This window comes from Cuculus canorus, chromosome 1 (assembly GCF_017976375.1).
Source record: "Cuculus canorus isolate bCucCan1 chromosome 1, bCucCan1.pri, whole genome shotgun sequence".
Lineage (NCBI taxonomy): Eukaryota > Metazoa > Chordata > Aves > Cuculiformes > Cuculidae > Cuculus > Cuculus canorus.
The window spans coordinates 65,184,514-65,207,039 of NC_071401.1; the positions used below are offsets into that span (position 1 = coordinate 65,184,514).

At 39.2% G+C, this 22,526-nt stretch overlaps 1 protein-coding gene across 1 annotated transcript in view; it reads right to left on the reverse strand.

Annotated features, from left to right (window-relative positions):
* NCK2 (NCK adaptor protein 2) overlaps positions 1-22,526 on the reverse strand; it is a 92,818-nt gene that overhangs the window by 22,857 nt on the left and 47,435 nt on the right. Inside the window, exon 3 of the mRNA XM_054083295.1 lies at positions 9,941-10,182. Within this exon, the coding sequence (XP_053939270.1) occupies positions 9,941-10,166 (226 nt within the window). The 5' untranslated portion in view covers positions 10,167-10,182. The remainder of the gene's footprint in view (positions 1-9,940; positions 10,183-22,526) is intronic.

A 22,526-nucleotide genomic window follows, 5' to 3' on the forward strand; every position in this document is an offset into this window, starting at 1 on the left:
CAACTTTCTGAATGAACAATTAGAAAAATATCTTGCAGGTTTGTAAATTGGTACAGTTTATATAGAAGAACACTGACATTTAACTACATCGTATTTTCCTTTTCTTTATTCTTTCACTTTCCATCTTCTTTCATTTACAAGGTCCAAAAAAATCAATGGGAGTGACAGCAATGATTGCATACAGTTTAGCCAAAGTCCTAAATCAGTTTTCTGGTCCAAAATACAGCTACAAATAGTCACCTAGTAGAAACAGTACGCCGAATGTCCACCTGGCCAACGTGACCACTCATTCACATTACAAGCTGTGTTTGTCCAAATCTGTTTGCTGAGACCACAAAAGCTACTTGTCAGTAAATAATTTTATTTACCACTGAAGTGACTCTCAAAGAAAGCCATCGGAACCCTCTTCCTTAAACAGAAAAGAAGTGAGCATTTTCTTTCACACAGGAGGTTTATGCTAGGTGTCTGCATACATTGCACACATCTCAGAGCCTGCTTTATGAACACGGTCCACAAAAAAAACATTTTTGAGACACAGGAAGGAAATCTTCTCTTGTACATTCTAAGACAAAGCATGGTTTTTTAGGCATGAATGCTAATACAGAAATTTTGTTTGCATGGTATGAAAACATGTCACAGAATGGCCAGCTATTGTTCAGTCTTGAAAAAACCTGAGAAACAAGTCAATTGAACCCCAGTGAGACCACACAGAGAAAAAGCAACAAAATAATATTATGAAAGACCACAGAAGATTAAACATTATGACAGCCTTAAAAAGAGATCCAGTAATAGTGATGGGATTATTTAGGGATGCATAATGGAAGAAATACCCACATATAAATAAGAAGAATCCCTCAATGATTCTAAGGTGGTAGAAAGAGCAGCCACTGTCACTTCAATACGGCAAAGCTGCCCATCCTTTGAGTCACTGGAATTCTTCAAAAAATGGTGTCCCCATACATACACAGGCTAATGTTTTTTACCAGTCATCTTAGTTTGGCCTTTAGAAGGGTGATGCAGCTACACACACACAATGCAAGGCATACGCGAGACCTCAAAATCAGCTACTGTCAACTGTTTCTTCTCTGCTACCACCTTCATGCACTCGGATGTGAAGCTGAAGGAGAGGACAGTACGCAGAGTGCACAGAGACCACATTTTCTGAAAAACTGTGGTCACTGCACCACCATCCCCCTTAGCACTTGTTCATGGGAAGGGTTCAGCCCCCACAGCAGGATGCAACGCACATGCTGTGACTGCAGTTCCGCTGCTTCAGCAGGCTTTGGTCCTCCCAGGAACTTGAAGGAAAGGAGGACAGAAGGGAACACGATGCAAGAAATCCAGTATAAGACACTACATGTTAAAAAAAAAAAAACCAAAAAAAAACCAAACAAAACAAAACATATTCTCATTTTCACTGCCTTGGATAAGAGACACAATTAGCAAGTTGCTTAAAGGATTTTATTCTATGGAAAAAATGAAACATTAAAAGAGCTGAGTGGTCACACACAAAATTTTAACGTCAAGAGAGCAAAAGGCTCTGCCTCCACAGCTGGAACATGCTGTTGAAAGGACCACTGGCAATGGGGTGATTCTCTTTCACAGGGAAAAATGAAATTACCTTGGGAGTGAAGTTCTGGCCAAACAAAATTACACATTGAAATGTAACTGGCTCAGAGAAGGGCAAAACCAAGGGTCCTTGAAGATGACAGCTGAGGGAAGCGGTACCAAAGACACCATAATATGCAGCCACACTGAGTTAAGGCAAATCTTTTATCTTTTAAAAATATAATTATGACTACAATAAAGGCACATTCTGTAACCTGTGAAGGTCAAATTGTACCTCCAAGCACATACACACACTGCATGAGAAGCGGGGAGAGAAGTACCAACTACACAAAACTTCTAATACAATGCAAAGAACAAATTTATTCACTCAATGTGGACTAAATTTCTTTGCGCCTTCAGCCTTGCAACATTTTACTGCAACCATCATATTAGAAAAATGTGCTAATAGGTAAGAGACATTGTGGTTTTCATTATATGTTTGTGTCAAACTCCTGAAGCCACAAATCCTTTAAATAATCCACCCCGATAAATGATGAACACAAGACAAACTTTCAGCAGAATATAACACATAGACCTGTAAACTGAAAAAAGACAAAGTTCTGCTCCCATCACCAGCCAGCACCGGAGGTCGGGGACACTGCAACAAGCTGCAGGTTCTGCTTTCACTGCTGTTTTTGGCTTTTCACCTCAGATCAGATAAAGGACCTGATGGAGACATCTGATACAGAGTCTTTAATCAAGCAGTAACAGTAGCATTGCTCTGTACCTTGAGTTCTCCTAGATAATTTACCAACTTTCTTTGCTTTCAAGTCTTTTTGCTGCAGGTAAAAAAAGCATGAAGTTTGTGTTTTATTTTGGGTTTGGTTTTTTTTAGTTTGGGGTGCTTTTTTTTTTTTACACTAGTCTGCTGTGTAACTTTGGAGGTTTTTTTCCTTCTTAAGCACATGTTCCTTTACAAATTATAACACGATATTTTTCAGAAAGTCTGATTTTAGTTCCACAAAGCAGAAATTTCAATTCCTTTAATCCTACTTTCACTGGATAATAGCCGATATGCATGAAGTTATTTAAATTTCTACTGGCGTACAATAGGTCCATAACCATAAATTAGCGAGGCTGTTTTGCATTCTGGGTAACTATTATAAAATGCATAATAGTACCACTAATTCAAAATACAGATATTCTTCTGCCATTATGTATATATCAAATTCATAGTGAGATAGCAGACCCTTCTATGTCAGGGCTATCTTCCTCCATCATTTTCCACAAGCAGAGCTACTGCTATAGAATATGTCTCTATGTCTCTAGATCTTCAAAGATCATCAATGAATTGAAAATAGCCACTTAAGCTAAGTCTAGTTTTTAATGATAATCACGAGGCAGACATGTTTCCAAAAAGTGGCAAAGCATTTGAAATCCTTATTATTACACAAATCATCTGCTATACCACTCCAGTGGTATCAGCACTGCCAGCTCCTAACTCCATGTGCTTTAAATGCAAATGGAAGAAATCTCTTCCCTGTGTTTTGAAACCCCTGTGAGCATCTCTCATTTCTCCTTTCGCAGCATCTAATAACAGTCATCCATGAAATCAGACTGATCTATTATTACTGTGAAGATGGAAGAAACACAATTTTTACAGCTTTTTTCTCGTTAAATCACCAAAGACATTACACTAAACAGTTCCCATCAGCTTCTTCCCTACCACAAAAGCATCTTCCTCAATTTCATCACTGGTGAACTCTCCACGCTCCACCCTGCTCCATCAAACATGCGTACTTCGAGCACTCAACTAAAAAGCAGGACAAAGTGCAGCAGCAAAAGTGCTTTTGCCGAACCATGGAATAAGCTATTTTAACACACAGATACTAGGAAATTGAGCAAGAATCTGTACTGCATATGAAAGCTTTTGACTACTTCCTCTCTGTAAAGATGAACTCAAATTCCTGCATACTAACTGCTTAAAAGTGTTACCCTCATTCAGTCCTCCAAGAGACACGACAGACATGCCACTGCTGTCATGTCTACATTTTCTGACAAGCTAGAAAGCTTCAAAGCAACACGAAGTGACATAGGAAAAATACTTTTGTTTTGAATTCCTACAAGGGGATTTTACTGCCAATTTTAACTAGAGATGTTTGGCTAAATGGAAGACTTCATATCATTCCCTCTTAGAAATCTTTATATGTGATAAATAATTTGACACTACATGCTGTAGAAAGTTCTGAATGTTGGTTCGTTACTTATTTTTCTAAATCAAATTTTTAAATGCCTGCTCTTGAGTGGAAAGATGAGCATTTCTTATGTCTGTGACAAGAAAATCCAACAACATTGGGAACTTGAAGTTCTGAAGAGACTAAAATAACTTCTGTTTGTCTTACAAAGCAGCTCTGTTTTAATGAACATGAGCTCTACGAGGCATAACAGGCTCTGCTATACAACAGTGTACTTATTATGATACCATATTCATTCTTATTTCCATCATTCTTTCATTCTGTAGTAAATTTTGCACCCACATAGTATCCAAAAAATGCTAAGTTTGAAAACAACTAATTAAGACCTAACGGAAATATTTTCCGACTAGTACTCGGTCATATTACAGATTTAATGTGTTTTCTGTGATCTTGCAGCTAATATGGCTAAGGCAGTTTGTTGATAAACAAACACAAATTAATCAAGCAAAGGCTACGGAAGACTCAATTTATAGGAGCTACTGTGCCAGAAATACTGTGTATGCTTCTCATGATTATATTTTTAAAAACGAATGCTGAAGAAGTAGAAAAAGTTCAGTTAAAACCCACAACGGTTAGAGTCACATAACTTTCACCAATGAAAGACCTAAGTAGTAGTCAATTTGCAGTACTCAAGTTTTAGAAGTGTTCTGATGAATGTCAAAATACCACTCTGTACAATTAAATTTACTAGATGTACCATGTCAGAAGTATCAAAACTGGGTCAATAAGTAATTTTTAAAAAGTAAAAAATCCTCAAAACCTAAATAAAAAAATGAAGACCACTAATCCGCACACACCAGAAGTTAAAGGTTGATGACTTACTTGGAGAATGACATTTCATAGCCACGTTATGCAGAACTATGAACCCAGTAGCTTAAATATGAGCTGAAACATTTGTATCTAAAAATGAAGTGCACCGAACCTCCTAACCAACAGAATTTTCAAACAAACAACTAAATAAATAAGTGTGTCAATTCCAGGAAGCAACAGTACATAGAGTAGTCGGAGATCAGCAGGCTGACCCAGGTAGACACCGTGGAGGCTGACAAAATTCCTGGATGTTCACGCCACTTCTGAAATAACATACCACAAACATGACTGGTTTCTGTACTTTGCATCTCATTTGGCAATTCTTACTTTCCACATAAAAATCTAGTACACTGAACTAAAACTAGAAAGTTGCTGAAACGTTTTGCTGACTTACAATCCTAATAAAGAAGAAATTTGAAGAGACTCTCATGCAATTTAAGCATCCCTGTGAGATGTTATCGATATTACTGTTATTTGCTATCACTGCCAACACTCACCTCTAGTGTTTCTATCGTTCCTACGCATTTTGCAAACACATCTCCTTTATTCTTGGTGTCAAATCCTTCTTTCAATGCCTTTTAATAAACCTTCTTTCTTTCACTGGGCATCTGTTCAACAACCCACACCAAGAAACAAATGCAGAAGTCTTTAAGGTTTCTTATGTGGTTGTGCTCACTAAAGGAAGTAAGACCAGATACCTTTAAGAGATCCCTCTTAGGCAGTGCTAGTTGTGCCGCAAAAGCATTAACGCTCAGAAAACCATGGGTTCCCATGAAAACGGCACCCTGCTGCTGGACCACATGCAGCACTCACCCATGACACGCTGCTGCCTGGGGAGCTGTGTGGTTGCCAGGAAAATGACTTACAAAGGGATGGAAAAAATGCATGCTTTTTTTTCTTTTCCCTCCACAAACAACTGACTTCTTAATTATTGTTGCTTCCTTCAGATAAGGTTTCTGTTTGGCACGACAGAGATGAGCTAGTAAGCATAGAGAAGGGGAAACCCGTGGAGCCACGCTCAGAGGCGGCTCTGGGGGTGGTGCTGGCAAACACCCGCTCCATCCAAACCGGTATGGGAGGGAATTCCTTCCCACCCCCAGTGCATGGGAAGAATTATGTTACAGATAATTAGAGCCTGGAAAATGCATGCTGGAGGTTTCTCACTTAGTACGACTTAATCGAAACATATAAAAAATACCCTTCCCACAAAAGAAATACTGTACAAAGAAACTATTTAAAAATTCATTACAATGAATGAAGATGAAATTTTAATCACAGGCCTGGAAGCTGGCTTTTGCCTTAAGAATAGTAATAATTACCAGATTTCACTCAATATGAGCAAACAGAAGATAGTAATTTCAAATGGCTAGATTGCCATTAACTTTTTACTACAGTATCACTCAGTTAAGACAAAAAATGGAATGAGAAGATGAATCATTTAAAATAGTTTATAGGTGGCCTACATGCTATATTTCCATAATTAAAACCAGGCCATTGTAGCTATGTATCTATTAGAGTTCACTCAAGAAAGAAATTGAAGAACATAGAAATAATATATATCAAACAGAAAAATGAAGAAAACAGCCACCAACAGAAAAATTACAAGTCTCGAAATGTCTCGAAGTCACTTAAGAAAACCTGAAAGTTTCAGAAAAATTCCAATGACAGGGCTAAAAGAAGACACGGTACAACAGAATAAGCCCTTAGAATGGGAAAGACAAAGTGAATGGTGCAGAAAAGGCTTTTGCTTTGTAAAAAGATGTAGGACGATTCAAAAGTATCATTTCAGAAATTCCTGGGGGTCATCTGAGGTTTGAGGCAAACTGTTTTTCAGTCCACAAGCGTCTGACTTAATGAACATATGCTAAACAAGTGTTAATCAGCATTTAATATGCACCTGATACATTTAAAAGAGCTAGCTCTGAACACGCTTTATTTGCTGATGTTCTTCAAAAATGATGAAAAAGAATGACAGTTCCAGAAGCCCTACAATATTGCTGAAAACAGGCTGATGTTTTAAACCATCAAGCTGCATGTTCCAGGTACGCACATGCCCATTAACATGCCATGCACAAACAATGGTAAAGCTAATGGGACTCTACTATTTAAGTATTCAAAGGCTGAGATTAAATTAATGACAGTCAATAGAGTTCTGTGAAAATTAGTTTTTAGCATCAAACAGGCATGACTTCATCCTCTGATGAAATTAAAGGTTTTCCTGATAAAAGCAACCTCATAAAGGTAGGAAAATTTTGTGGTATATTTGGCTTTTACATATAAGACACCAATGAATGAACTGGTGCCATAAACTTTCATTAGAACACAGACAATATGGATTAAGAACTCTTTGGATGATGCATCTTCAACAATCAACTACAGGGACTATTAATTAAATAGTAATAGCTCTTATGAGGTCTACCACGATTTGAACTATGGCTGGCACATTTCATATTTATTGAATAACTGGAAGTGACTATGAATCAACCACCGGTAATTACTGTGGATAAGCACAACACAAGAGTGGCAGATAGCTACAGGCAATCACATAGACAACACACTACATCATTTGTGTGACAACAATGCTTTCAGATGAAATATGTTTGAACACAAGGAAACGTAATTGATTAAGGAAGAGATAGGAAAAAGTGCATCTCTGTGGGAGCAACTGTTTGCTGGAACACCGCAAGTATGACAGGCAAGTCTGGGTACATCAAGGGTCCATCTCTTTAAAGCCTGCTAGCCTTGTCACTGGAAGCAGCTAAGAGCCTGCTGTTTCTCTCATGAGATTTCACAAGACTTACGATAATTATTGACTGATTATTAAATGACCTTTTTTTTTTTTTTTTTTTTTTTTTTTAAGTTCAGTCCCTCATATTGTGGTAATAGTTGCAAGATCAAAGTGGGAAACAGCTTTGGCTTAAGGACTAATACTCATGACCACCATTCCTATCTGTGCTGGGTTGACAGGTATTCTAATACGAATTTCCTTGTGATCTTAGGAGAGGCATGTTTGACATTAGACATTCCAATAAAGAGTATGTAAGAACTTGTTTCACTGGGCACAGCAAGACTTTCGAAAGCTGCTTCACTAGATCAAGCATTAGCCTATTAATTTGCAAGCCTTTGCTTAAAAAACAAAACAAAAAAGGAGGTGTGTTCTTGATGGCCACTAAAAACAAAGTTTCCTTTAAGGAAGGACACATGCTCTCCTTGTTATTGAAATTACTGTAGAGCAAGACAAGCAGGCCTTAAAGATTGTAATTTAGTTGAGGACTCTGGATTGAGGAAAAGTAAAAAGAAAATTGTACAGATAAGTCATGTACAGCGCAGGCATAAGTTTCATTATGCTAAGCAGTTCACAGCCCTTGAACTATAAAAAAGAATACTCTTAGGCCCCAACTTTTTGGAGGGTATATTAAGTATATTCTGAGCCAGTCTGTGGGTTAGCTATGACTTAGGCAGTTTCCTACTGTCACCGGATGTATGAGCAAAAAAGAACATGAGAGATGCTTTGCACTCCGTATGCTTTAAAGGTACTTTTGGTCACTGCAAAAGAACCAGCCAGACTCCACCGCATGGCATTTTCTGCATCAACTGACCAAACAAAGCACAGAGAAAACTATTAGAAATGGTACAAGGGAATCAGTAGATTGTAATTACAGTCCTTCAGAACTTAAAAAACTGTGTACGTATATGCAAAAGGCTGAAGTTTGGAAGATGGTTCAGTCACAAAACCACCAGGCTTTGTTCTCACACCAGCTGCCACCATAGTGAAGTGAAGCACCCTACAGCATACACCTTTGTTAACAACAAGGAGGTAAATCTTCACATATGCTAGGACATGTCTCTGTTCACATGAACACACTTCTGTTGGATATAAATTAAAATGTGTTTATTTTACATCAAGCAAATACTGTTCACATTTCACACAAACATTTGATATATTATCACTTTGACGCAATCCTTTCATAAAGTAGCTTTTAGACAAAATATATATCTTTTAAACAACAGAAATCTATATCAAAGGAGCTTAGAGTCACAACAGCGATATAGATTTTAACTAGTTAATTTATGTCAGAGTTTTCTCCTTATAAAAATCTTTGAAAAGGCATAATCAACATCAGCTTCACTGTAATCAGTATATTCAAAGAATATCTGCAAAAGGCCTGTGATTTCAAATATTACACTAGCAAATCTTGTGATAACCTTTTTTGCCTGTCACCTGTCCTGTAGTCCTCAATTTCTGTGTACTTTATGGCAGCTTAGTAATAGAGGACATGGTAACAAAGAAGTGACCAAGAAACCTAACCTGTTAGACACAACACAAGCAAAGGACAACTGTAATAAACCTACACAAGCTTTTGCTATGTTATTTTTTAAGTAAACCTTTTTTGCTTTCTAACAAGTCCACTCACAAATTCTAATATTTCTATTGAAGAGTCAGTATTTTCTACAGCAAACTGCAACAGAGTAAGTTTTCCCAATGAAAGACTTCACAAAACACATGCAAAGACCAAAACATAAGCAAAAAATAACCTCAGATTATATCCAGGTCCGTATCTGTTTCTGTTTTATTAATTACATTCCAAAATATTACTAGTAGGGTGGGATTGGGGTCTACATGTAAAATGATCACATACTGCTGTTTAACCTTGTCTGGCCATATGCAAAGCCCTTTACTTTTCAGTAATTTAATCAGCCATTAAAAACCATTGCAAAAATGAAAAAAAATGTAACCTAACTTTTAAAAGTTCATTTAACCTAACTTCAAAACACAATCACAATTTTTCAAAGGTATAACATTTTATATGTATGATACACTAGTGTGAAGAATTCATATGCAGGTATAAAACAGAGTACATATTAAGGACTTGGAATCAGAAGGAATATCTTGGACCACAGAAACTTAACCCCTGACATTGCACATAGCCACATCATATAATCCCATTCATAAAGCGATTTAGCTTTGTTGAGACAGCTGTGGTGAACAATCTGGCATGAGAGGAGAGAATTCAGCAGTCATCTCAATGAAAACACAGTTCTTCAGCCTCTGAAAATACACAACCTCTGACAAACTCAAACAAAAATATCATCTAATTCTCTTGGATGTGATGCAAGAAAACCTGTTACAGATTTTCCAACGTGATTCTCTCCCCATTCCCACTCTTTCTCTTCCCACCCTCCCTCAATCATCTACCATGTCACCTGAAACTAAGGATTAAGAAAATCCTAATAAGCATGTTACAAAATATTTATATGCACATGACATTTGCAACCTGAAACCCATCAAGTCTAAAAAACTTTTTCCAAAATACAAAAGGACTTACCCAATGTGTCTTTTAGATTTTTAACCAGAGAACCTTTCTTCAAGCTGTTTTTTCGCTCCACATAATTTGATGGCACATATCCCGTTTTGTTGGCCGCGTTTCTTACCCTCCACCATGTCTTGGAATCATCTAATAGCCAAAGACGCTCATTTTTCTTGATGTCAAGTTCTTGGTCCTGCTGTGCAGTATAATCCCACTTTGCAATAACAATAACTTCTTCTGTCATCTTTCATGGAGTCCTTCTGCAACAAAATATTAAACATGCTCATCAGTAAATCATATCATGTAATTCTTACTCAATTTTTCCTTCAAGTTCTCCTGAAATAGGCAAGGAAAGCACAGGGAAAAATGAGAAAGCCATAAAGAGAAAAAACACATGGATTGGAGCTCCTCTTTTAAAAATATGGGAAGTCATATTGACCTTTTTTTGCTTTTTCTGCCACTAAAATATGACAAGACCTTGAAAATAAATTCTCCTAACAGTGTATTACATTCAGTTCCTCTGAATGTAAATAAAATATTACTCAGATATACATTAACAAAGTTTACTTCATAAACCCTACTGGTTTTCGCATACAGCATTATAAAACTAACCCACACCTGGCATTCAAAGTTCCGATCTGAGAAAGAAAAACTTAGCAGCATTCCAAAAATAGATTTTCCTTCTGCCCTAGTTCCTCATCTTCATATTAACATATTATTTATAAGTTTTCGGTGTTTAAACAAAGTTATCCATCTTTTTTCTAGCAGGAAGTTAAAAATACTTGAAGAAGTAGTGTAACTCGGCAGTGAAATCTGCAATCAAGAAGAGGGTGATGTCTTTAGTAAGCTCTTGTTCACCAAGTTTTGTGCAGGGAGCACAAGACTGCATTTTAGGAGAAGTCTTCACTCCCTCTTTGCTCCCAGGAAGATACAAGCTCAGTACAGTTCTGCACTGGGTACAAGTCAGCAGAGTGGAGAAGTACCCACTGCACTTCCCTTTACTGCACTTCATTTCTTCCCTACCTAAAACTTATCCAGAGTTCTGTTAAGACTAAACGAGTTATCTTTTTTCTTTTTTTTTTTTTTAACTCACCTGTAACAAGGACAATCTTTTCCAAAGCAATTTCTCAGCTGCATAAAGACAGCTACATGCCTCCACATTTTCCTACGCATTCCAGTAATTACCAGGAACAAAGTGAAGGAGCACAATAGCATCCAAGGAAGAGAAGAGTCCCGTGCTAGTATCAGTGACATTCAAACATATTATAATGTCAACCAAAATACATCGATTTTACCCTCTATACTGTTTGTAGAAATTTGAGAAGTTACTCAAAAGTCTCTACTCACTGCTGGGGGTTTTTGGTGGGGAGGGAAGTGCGAGGAGGATGAGAGAGAGTGGGAGGTTAGAATATATTTGAAAACTGATGTAGCTATGTAGCTTTTTTTTTTTTTTCTCAGTAAAAGCTGTAGATTTCCTTTAAAGTACAGATTAGTAGAAACAGGTCACAGAGTACTTCCAGCTATTAATGTCCAATGATCTTTTTGGCATGATTTGACTCTGTTATCTAGTTCTAAGCAGTGCACAATCCTATGAGCTCTGATACCTAACACTTTACATGACAGAGAGATCATTTGAGAAAAAAATCCAAACGTCATTTGGAAATTCTGTTCAACGTGGAAGTTCTATCACGTATATTCAGAAAGGGCTCCTTCTGCAGTCTGTAAAGACGCACACTCACACTTCCTCCCTTTAGCTACAGTAAAAAGCTGCAAAAACTGCATGCTAGACAGGCCAGCAGTATGCTCTTTGAAAGAAAAAAGTGTTTTCCTTATTTAAAGTTAACCTATAATTAGAAGACACAATAGTGGACTCTATTAAAATATAAAGCTTCCTCTCATTATCATTTTTATTTTCAGGAGAGCATCAAGTGAGTTGAGCTACGGCTGCTAAACCATTTGTCAGTATATCTCTGGAAAGCACCAGCGTCACTTCTCACGGACACCTTACAACAGCCAAGGCAGGATGAGATTCTTGAAAATCTGAATCTGAGATCAACAGGTTCTCATTTTCCAATTAGAAAACACAGAGGAACACACAACAATTAAAACATTACTCAAACGTGTGCTCACAGAGCTGAGAGCCCCAAGATGAACTTAAAAAGAAGCTACAACGTTTTGAACAAATCTGAAGAAACACAACCCCTGAAGTTCAAACAGGCTGTGACTTACGCAGGTGGAACTGACGATTTTACAGGAAATAAGTCACTATACGCTTCAACAATTTTTTCTTCCCTAAAATAATAATCCTGTCTGACACTGACAATGACATAGGAGAGTCCGAGCTTTGGACTGCAGTCTCCAATGAACTGCCTTGCTTTCTGACTCACATAAAATGGACAGATAGCCTACAGGTCGATAAGCTGATGTAGCCACAGGGGGACTGCAATCAAGCATGTTCTGGGGGACGGTGTTGTCAATATAATCTCTCTCTCCGATTTAGACTGGTTTATTTTATCCAGGCAATTGTAAAATAGTCAATTCCTACTATTCTGGGAACACAGAGCATGATGAAATAGGACACCATCAATGCAGCTGGCTGATGTTGCCACCACACAGACTCCACTTCTGAAAAAGGTTATTTTCACAACACAGACAAGTTAAAATTATTTGTCAATATTCAGGTATATTACTAACAAAAAAAAAATACAGTAAGCATAATATTTGACTAAGGACTGATGTAAAACTATTAAACTCTTCCTATCCCCCCCGAAGCTAAAAAAAAAAAATTGAATTGGCCTTTGTTACAAAGAATAACCAAGTGCTTCCCCAGGGTTTTGGGCAAGGACAGAAGCACAAGAAAAGAACAAATGCCAGGACTGAAAACATCAACAACAGTCTTCTAAAATTCACTAAAGAAGGGAAGACCCAAGATACCCTATTTCCACACTTCCAGTTAATATCAACACATAAAATTGCTACTCTGCCTGAGAAACAATGTCATTTCACAAATATTCCCCTTTCATGATGCAATTTTGGCAGAAGTTAAGGGAAGCCAAATTTCTCAAGTGGCACCTTCACGAGTCAAAATGCATTCTATAATTGCAGCTAAACATCTGTCCATTTAAAGCTGTATGTATGTGTGTGGAGAAATCTGGTTGTGTTGGTTTTGGGGGATTTGTTTTGTTTTTTTCTGAGGAGGGGTGTTTGGTTTTTTGTTTGGGTTTGTTTTGTGGGTTTTTTTTTGTTGGAGGGAGTTAATTTTTTTTTTTAATGTGGAGAACCAATATTAAAGTTCTTAAAATTACTTTCTTATGGTTACATCATTAGACTGGCTCCATCAAGGACAATAAAGTTCTTCCTGTGACATTTGCAGAGCTAAGATTTCCTTGTATATGAATAAGGACACAATTGTTCCCTAGAAGAGGGGCTGTAGAATTAAGTTTTGAAATGCTTCTGCAACACAGCTGTGTGTCAAACAAAAGATTAGAAGCAGACTAGATTTTGGAAAAGACATAAGGAAAAAAAAAATAACACAACCTCCTAAAGTATCCGAGTGCCCCATAAAAACTTCACATGCACTCAAGAACATTAGATTTCTTCAGTACACTGCTCATAGACTGCACAACAAAAGATACCAGAGTACCCATAGATTCTAATGTTAACAGGAGACTCTTTCACATCAATAAAATTTAAATTAATTACTGCCAAGAGCATACAACTTTCTCGAAAGTACCTCCTCAAAAAGCTCAAAAGCCTTAGCACTGAAATAGTCTTCTCCTCATACTCAATAAGATAACACCTTCCACTTCAAAAGGCACCAGTAAAAAAGCTTTGAAGTATCTATTCAAGGAACTGTAAAATTATGAAACGCAACACAGCTATTTCTCAGTACAATAGCGTCTCACTTTAAAAAAACATATGTAAGGCCTTGTTTTTGAGCTTAATGTATCAAGTGGTCATTTGCTTTATTTTCATGGCGATTCAACTTCCAACTGCTGGTTTTAAACCAAAACAAACATCATACTGAACAAGCATACAAAAAAAACTCCATAGCCCAGACCTTCAAAAAGTAATTATTATAACTATGTGACCAATGTACAATTGCAACCCCTTTGAAGCCAGCGTTTTCTTCACTGCTAGTGGTGGTAGGAAACTAATTTATTCTCCCAATATTGTATTTGCTGAAATGTTACAACTAATTTGGTTAGACTGAGCTCAGGTATTTTCAGCCACTTTGTTTCTTCCCTCCAACTTATTTTTTTGTAAGAGAGGAGCCCTGTCTTCAGTGGCAGCTGCCCTACAGCAGAAGCACACGTGAAAACGTTCCAACACAAAAGACATGCTTTGGGGAGAAAGGGGAAAAATGCCATGCTAAGAAGGTAGTGAACAGAAATCCAGCCAAAGTAATGTCAGTCATAAGAAGATAGTACTGAAAGCCGGCTCAGACAGGTGAGGAATATTAGCTCACCCAAAGGCAGAACAAAGGCAGGTATCAGTGGAGTGTCCAGTGCTCCTGTATAGACTTCATCAGAAGTAAACACAAAAAGGAAAAGGTTAAACCCAGTAATTACCTGCAGAAAGAACCCAAAGACGACAAAACACCTATGCCATTTTGAGCCAATAATTAAAACTGAACCATGCAAAACATGTCTGAGATTATGGAAGCCTAAATGCAGTGAAACGTAAGGAGAATTTGCTCCCACAAGCTTGTAAATCTGCTAGTGATTTTTCATATGAAATATTTGCCCTGTTACACAGATTTCATTTTACCAGGCCCAGTTTATTTCTGCTCCCCCCGTGTTTCTCCCACAATGATAAATGAGAAAGGACCCCACCTGAACTGGATCTTCTCCTACAGACTGACATGAATTAAGACTCCCATTAGTTTAACACCCTGACCCAATGGGCAGAAAAGCAGCATCTCTTCTTGCTTTCAGGAAGAAGACTCGTGGTTATGTGAGGGAAACATTTTATTAGGGTAGTAAAAACAGGAGGTATGGCTGAGCTTAAAAGACAAACTAAGAAAAGCAGCAGTTCTCCTCCATTCACAATTTATTTTGCAAGAAAGAAAAATGGCTGAAAAATGACAGCAATGCTTGAAATTTCATCTCTTACCAAATTCTGTTAATAGGAAGTGACAACTGATATAAGAGACTGTTCTGGAATTGGATGTCCACAATACACTGAAAGAAAGGTACATGGAGGACTTTACACGACACCTAATGTGCATAAAACACATAATTGCTACATTGCATTACATAAGATGCAATTACTATAGAGTACTTAGTTAATTGTCTTGGGAGAATGAAAAGGCAACTAATGACATATCATGGTTTCCTCTAAAATTTGAATACCGAACAACCTCTCCCTCTCCTAACTCCAAACTCTGGAAAATTAAAAAGGGTTTTGAACCCTGCAGCATATGTTGCTGATGGGCTACCACTATCTGATGTCGACGTGGTTAATCTTTTGTAAACTGCAGCAAATCAACAGTGTTTGGTCCTCAATGGTAATGTAGCTATGGAAAATAAAAAAAAAAAACCCAAAACCAACTCTTTCTATAAAGGCCTCTTCTGTAGTAAGAGGATGTGCTTACCATATTCTATAACTAATGAGACAATTTGTACTAGATCTCATCATATCTTGCGGGACAGGAAGGGTAGGAAAGGAGGCGGGGTAGCCCTCTATGTCAAAGAGTGCTTTGAAACTCTCAAACTGGATTACGGTGAGGACGGGATCGAGTGCCTATGGGTTAAAATCAGAGGAGCCCACAAGAAAGGGGACTTTGTGATAGGAGTCTGTTACAGACCACCCAGCCAAGAAGAAGCTGCTGATGAACTCTTCTATAAACAGCTGGGGACAGTCTCTAAATCTCTGCCTCTTGTCCTTGTGGGAGACTTTAACTTTCCGGATGTCTGCTGGGAGTACAATACAGCAGAAAGGAAACAGTCTAGGAGGTTCCTGGAGTGCATCGAAGACAACTTCCTTGCACAACTGGTTAGCGAACCAACAAGGGAGGGTGCCTTCCTAGACCTGCTGTTTGTGAATAGGGAAGGTCTTGTCGGGGATTTGACGGTTGGAGGACGCCTGGGATTAAGTGATCATGAGATGATAGGGTTTTCAGTTCTAGGTGGGATTAAGAAGGGGGTTAGCAAAGCAGTCACATTAAACTTCCAGAGGGCAGACTTTGGCCTGTTCAGAAGGTTGATTAGCAAAGTCCCGTGGGAAACAGTCCTTCAGGGCAAGGGAGCCCATGAGGGTTGGGCGCTCTTGAAAAATGAAATCCTATCAGCTCAAGAGCAGGCCATCCCTGTGTTCCGGAAAAGGAGCCGGCGGGGGGAAAAGCCAGCTTGGTGGAGCAGGGTGATCTCAAGATGCGTCAATAAGAAAAAGAAGCTCTATGTGCTCTGGAGGAAAGGACAGGCATCTTGGGTGGACTACAGGGACGAAGTGAGATCGTGCAGGGAAAAAATCAGGAGGGCCAAGGCCCAACTAGAATTAAAGCTCGCTAAGTCTGTGAAAGACAACAAAAAGTCTTTCTACAAGTACATTAACAGGAAAAGGAGGACGAGGGAGAATATCCAGTCTCTAGTGGATGCAGAAGGAATAACAGTGACAGGGGATAAGGACAAGGCTGAGGTACTTAATGCCTTCTTCGCCTCAGTCTTTAATAGCAAAGAAAGTTGTTCCTTCTGTTTACAAATCCAAGAGTTAGAGGGGCAGATTGAGGCTCCCGTGATCCAAGAGGAGGCGGTTAGAGACTTGCTTGCCCAGCTAGACGTCCACAAGTCTATGGGGCCGGATGGGATCCACCCAAGAGTATTGAAGGAACTGGCGGATGTCCTTTCCAAACCCCTATCCATCATCTTCCAGAGGTCCTGGCTGACTGGGGAAGTTCCACTAGACTGGAGGCTGGCTGATGTTGTGCCCATATACAAGAAGGGTTGCAGAGAGGATCCGGGGAACTACAGGCCTGTCAGTCTCACCTCAGTGCCAGGGAAAGTCATGGAACAGGTAATCTTGAGTGCTATCATGAAGCACACGCAAGAGAACCGGGTGATCAGGCCCAGTCAACATGGGTTTACAAAAGGCAGATCTTGCCAAACTAACCTGATCACCTTCTATGACAAAATCACTCAACTACTGGATGGGGGAAAGGCTGTGGATGTAGTCTTCTTGGACTTCAGTAAAGCCTTTGACACAGTTTCTCACAGCATTCTGCTTCAGAAACTGTCAGCCTCTGGCCTGGACAGGCGCACACTCTCCTGGGTTGAAAACTGGTTGGATGGCCGGGCCCAGAGAGTGGTGGTCAATGGAGTTAACTCCAGCTGGAGGCCAGTCACAAGTGGAGTTCCTCAGGGCTCAGTACTGGGTCCAGCTCTGTTCAATGTCTTTATCAATGACCTGGATGAAGGCATTGAGTGCACCCTCAGCAAGTTTGCAGATGACACTAAGCTGGGAGGAAGTGTCGACCTGCTGGAGGGTAGGGAGGCTCTGCAAAGGGATCTGAACAGGCTGGACTGCTGGGCCGAGACCAATGGGATGAGGTTTAACAAGACCAAATGCCGGGTCCTGCACTTGGGGCACAACAACCCTATGCAGCGCTACAGACTGGGGGAAGAATGGCTGGAGAGCTGCACAGAAGAGAAGGACCTGGGGGTGCTGGTTGACAGCCGACTGAACATGAGCCAGCAGTGTGCCCAGGTGGCCAAGAAGGCCAATGGCATCTTGGCTTGTATCAGAAATGGGGTCACCAGCAGGTCCAGGGAGGTTATTCTCCCTCTGTACTCGGCACTGGTGAGACCGCACCTCGAATACTGTGTTCAGTTCTGGGCCCCTCACCACAAGAAGGATGTTGAGGCTCTGGAGCGTGTCCAGAGAAGAGCAACAAAGCTGGTGAGGGGGCTGGAGAACAAGTCTTATGAGGAGCGGCTGAGAGAGCTGGGGTTGTTTAGCCTTGAGAAGAGGAGGCTGAGGGGAGACCTTATTACTCTCTACAACTACCTGAAAGGAGGTTGTGGAGAGGAGGGAGCTGGCCTCTTCTCCCAAGTGACAGGGGACAGGACTAGAGGGAATGGCCTGAAGCTCCGTCAGGGGAGGTTCAGGTTGGATATCAGAAAAAAATTCTTCACAGTAAGAGTCATTGGGTACTGGAACAGGCTGCCCAGGGAGGTGGTCAAGTCGCCTTCCCTGGAGGTGTTTAAGGAACGAGTGGATGAAGTACTTAGGGACATGGTTTAGGGAGTGTTAGGAACGGTTGGACTCGATGATCCAATGGGTCCTTTCCAACCTTGTGTGATTCTGATTCTGTGATTCTGTGATATGAAGTACACTCTAAGTTTGAAGCTTTCTTATTTATGAAGAAGTAGTCTCTGGTTAGCCTGCCCAATGCTCTGGGAGGTTTAAAGTTTGTTTTCACTTACAGTTGTTTTCTTTCTTGCATGTGTGGGTGTATGGTTAGTCAATTTTTACAAAAATCAGCAATGGATGAATGTATTTGCCATATGGAAAGATTTTTAAAAAGTGCATCTCTCCATCTGAGACTGTTTCACTTGGTTCTTGAGGAACAGTAAGGTACCAAACTCGAAGACAAGGCTCAGAAGGCATTAAAAGAACAGAAATGTGAACTCAAATGAAAGCCTGTGAAAATGAATACAACTTTTGAACACACTTTTAGCTATTTCCAGCAGAACAGAGAATTTTTGACACTTAAAGTATGTTTGTATGTTTGAAAAAAACAGGAGAACATCATCTCTTTCATGCAAAGGCCAAAGTTACCCCAAACCTAGCACAATATTTCTAATCAGTACTACAAGAAAATCTCAAAATGCAGAAGTATAAAAAGAGTAAACAACCTGACCCAAATTATGGCAAATCATTGCATTTTGTTAAAACCAGCAAATCCCTGTCTATGCTTTATTATATGGGCTATTTGCTGGTGCTCAGACAAATGGAGATGGATCATATCACACCAAGGCCAACTTGTCTAACTGCTTCTGCAGCCTCACACTTCAATACTGCATATCATGTGTGTCAATCCACCCCAAGGGACAAATTTCTTTGGAAATAGGTCACTGCACCAAAAATTACTGTAAGTATACTCTCCCCCTCTTTTAAAGAAAGTCAACTAAATAGCTGTAGTGACCATTCATCATCTGGCTATGCAGTTCTGAGGTGTCAAACCGATACCTCAGCAGAAAAAAACTCCACATACCTGGGCTGCCTAAAATTGCTAACTGTTTTAAAACAAGCTTCACAATTAATTTGGGGTATTTCACTACTGTGTCTCATTAGAATGCATTGATTACTGAACTAAAAGCGATAGCTGAGTAAATGCAAGTGATTATATCTAATTTACTTTGATGTGCAAACTGAAGACACAGTCACAATCAATAAAACCCAATGTCAGTACTTTAGGAGGGTCAGTTTTCCCAAGCTGAAAGCAAGGAAGAATGAAAGCTGTAAAGAATAAACACGAACAAAGACATAAAGAAATGGATCCACTACAACTATAGAATGTTTTATTACATTTCCCAACCTACTCTCACAATGTGTTTATGAAAGAAGTACTAGATGGTTAAAAGAACGTCCTGCTTAAAAGTGAGGTAAAAAGCTCTAGAGGTTTGCTGTGTCCTCTCTTTGAAAAGCAAAAACTGAAAGCAACAAGCTCAAGTCAGGAAATCTAAAATTAAGGTATCAAAAGAAGTGCAGTTCAGCTAATTAAGACCTATAAAAAGTTATTAAGCGGCATCTGGAATGAATTAAATATTAGCAATAGAATAAGTACAGAATTAGGCACAACATCATTTCCCGTGTATGACATAAGAAAAAAAATGTTTAATACTTATTTCTACAGAATGAGCTTATTTTACAGTGACAACCATTTTCTTCTCTGTCATCAACTAGGGAATAAATATAAGAAAAATTAAATATTTTTAATCTTCAAATGTCCCTCACGACAGCAGAACCGTCCAAAAAGCTTTTATAGCTTTAGCATCAACTCTGAGGAAGACTTGGAGCAATTAAGAAGTTCTGGAGAGTTACAATTGTGCCATTAATTAGAAAGTATAAATTGGGGATCTTTGATAATCACCAAGTAGTTACATGAACTCTAATCCTAAAGAAAAACAAAAGAAAGAGACAAAGGACCCCCCAAAAAAAATCCCACACAGCAGACCAGCAGATTATGGATGTGCAATTACTACTTATTAAAAGGGTTTTAAGGAAGATAGGGATGAACAAACCATACTTCCTGCACCTTTTTCACTTCATGTGAGCTCCTGATTTAGGTGTACCCATGCACCCACTTACCCAAGTACCACACCCTTGCTGGAGAGATGACAGCCAGCTGCCAGGCAGGTCCAGCTGCAGGACTGATTTCAAAGGCAGGCTCAGCCGGCACCGTCAGCCTTTCTGGCAGCTGCCAAGACATTTGTTCTTAGGTGCAAAAGTACTTTGTTTCCTTATGAGTCCCTTAGGGGAAAAAACCCCCATAATTATAGAAAAAACTGTAAGGGCGATACAGCCTGGTGGAACAGTTCATCACTTTTCATGGGAGGTGCTGCAGCCCATTCACCCTAAGCAGAACTGCCGTGCCATAGCCCACTTCAACAGGCGCTGCAAATTTGATTTTTTGGATGATACTTCTTGTTAAAATATAATCAGGCTGTGCATCTTCAAAAGAAAGTGAAGGATTAGTCTTAATTAACCAGTAATTTAGAACTGTACTAGCTAAGTAACTTCATCTTGATGCTATGCGACAGCCTGCCCACACACACCTCAAACCCTCTTCCCCTCTGTATCACCTGCCATTGTTTCATGGCACAATGCTGTGAGGTTTGGGGTTTTGTTTCTTCAACCGGATACCTCTGACAGCTTCTAAGCAATGTTTGCTTCTCTCTGCCCCATGACATATCTGATATCCCCATCTCTAATACAACTGCAGCTACACTCCTGCACCTTGTATCTTCTGTTACAGAACAACTGCAAACAGGAAACCTCAAGACTAGTTTAGCGGTAACGACTTTCTGCGTAGCTCCAACAGAGCACAAAGTTAAGCTTGTTTTTTGTTTTGTAAGTGGCTTAGAAGTCTTTTTAAAAGACACAAAGAAATATGGGAGAATACAGATTGGAAATACCCAGAAATACATCCTTCCTGCTAAGTACAGCATTTTACCATTCAACAAAAAAGAAATCTCTCTTTATAAATGTTTATATAATAACATATTAAAGGAAGTTTGGAAAAAAGTTTCCCACTCAATCTTCATGAAGCCTATCTTGTAAATCAGTCTGCCCAAATGAAATAAGCAGGGACTGCTTCCAATGATTTTTCAAAATGCGAATCCACCATTTAAGGAAAAGGAATAGTTTTAATCACAAAGCACGCATCTCCTCCACGAGACACGTGTCTTGCTTGCAACCCATAGTCTAGACAATGACCATCTCTGATACCTGTAGGTAACGACAAAGCCCCTTCTAGGTCTCCAAGCCCACTCCAGTAGGAAGGTAAAGCACCAGTGCCTATCACGCAAGAGCAGCAGAGATGCCCTCGAAAGCAGAGATTGCCAAGCACAAACGCACTGAGGGCAGTCGTCAGCTCCCATCTTCCCTTCTTTCTTGGAAGCCAAGGTCACCTCACAGTCACAGCTGCCCATTATTCAGACTAATACAGCTTCATAATGTGAGGCATATGGCCTCAGAAAAAGATGAAGCTGTAAGAAGAGGACGTAATGCTGTCACAACAGGAAGAGTCTGGAAAATATTATTAGATAAGAATAAAATTGCTAACATTTGTATGAGAAAGCAGCAGATACTTTAGCCTGCTACCTCTCTAGTGGTAGAGAGAGAAGGCCATCAGGGCTGCTACAAGGTAGGCAGCTGCAGCACTAAAAGAACACAAATCTGGCCTTCTATTAATTCATGCAATACCACCCTAACTTTATACCATGTTCACCGCGTTTCATGTTGTGACCTTCATACAAACTAACCTTCCCAATTTCAAATGCTTTTAATTTCATCAGAAAAACTGCTATGCCACAAAATTTCCTGGTCTGGGGCAGTTCAAGATACAAATGCTTAATCAAAGTGAAAGTCTTTAAAACACGTAATATTATCTTTCCTATTTATGTGACAAGCACACTCCTGCTTTGGGAAGCTACGTTTTTAAAAATGTTTTGATGTCTTACATAAAAAGAAAAGAATATTCCTATACCCTTTCTGGTTCAGCATGCCTATTATAAAGTAGGTAATGTTCATTTTTAGCTTCTGACAGATGATTTAAATTTAAAATTCTATTTCAAAGGACAAAAAGCTAGTATTCTACAGGAACAAGCTGGTATTATATTAAAGGTATGTTAAAGTTTAGCAGTACTACTTAGTCGCCTTATAATTTACTTATGCTTAAAAGATAGATAATAGAAGTTACAGTGAAAAGATTCTGTAGCTAAGCTGAAACCAAGTATGGTCACCAAACACAGGGCAAAGGGCTTATAATAAAAACCTGGCTCATAAAAAACTAAGTCTTTCCATAAACATGGGACAACCATTTATTAAGAAAGCAGCTAAGGATAACCTTAAGGGATTAAAAAAACCCAAACAAGCATAT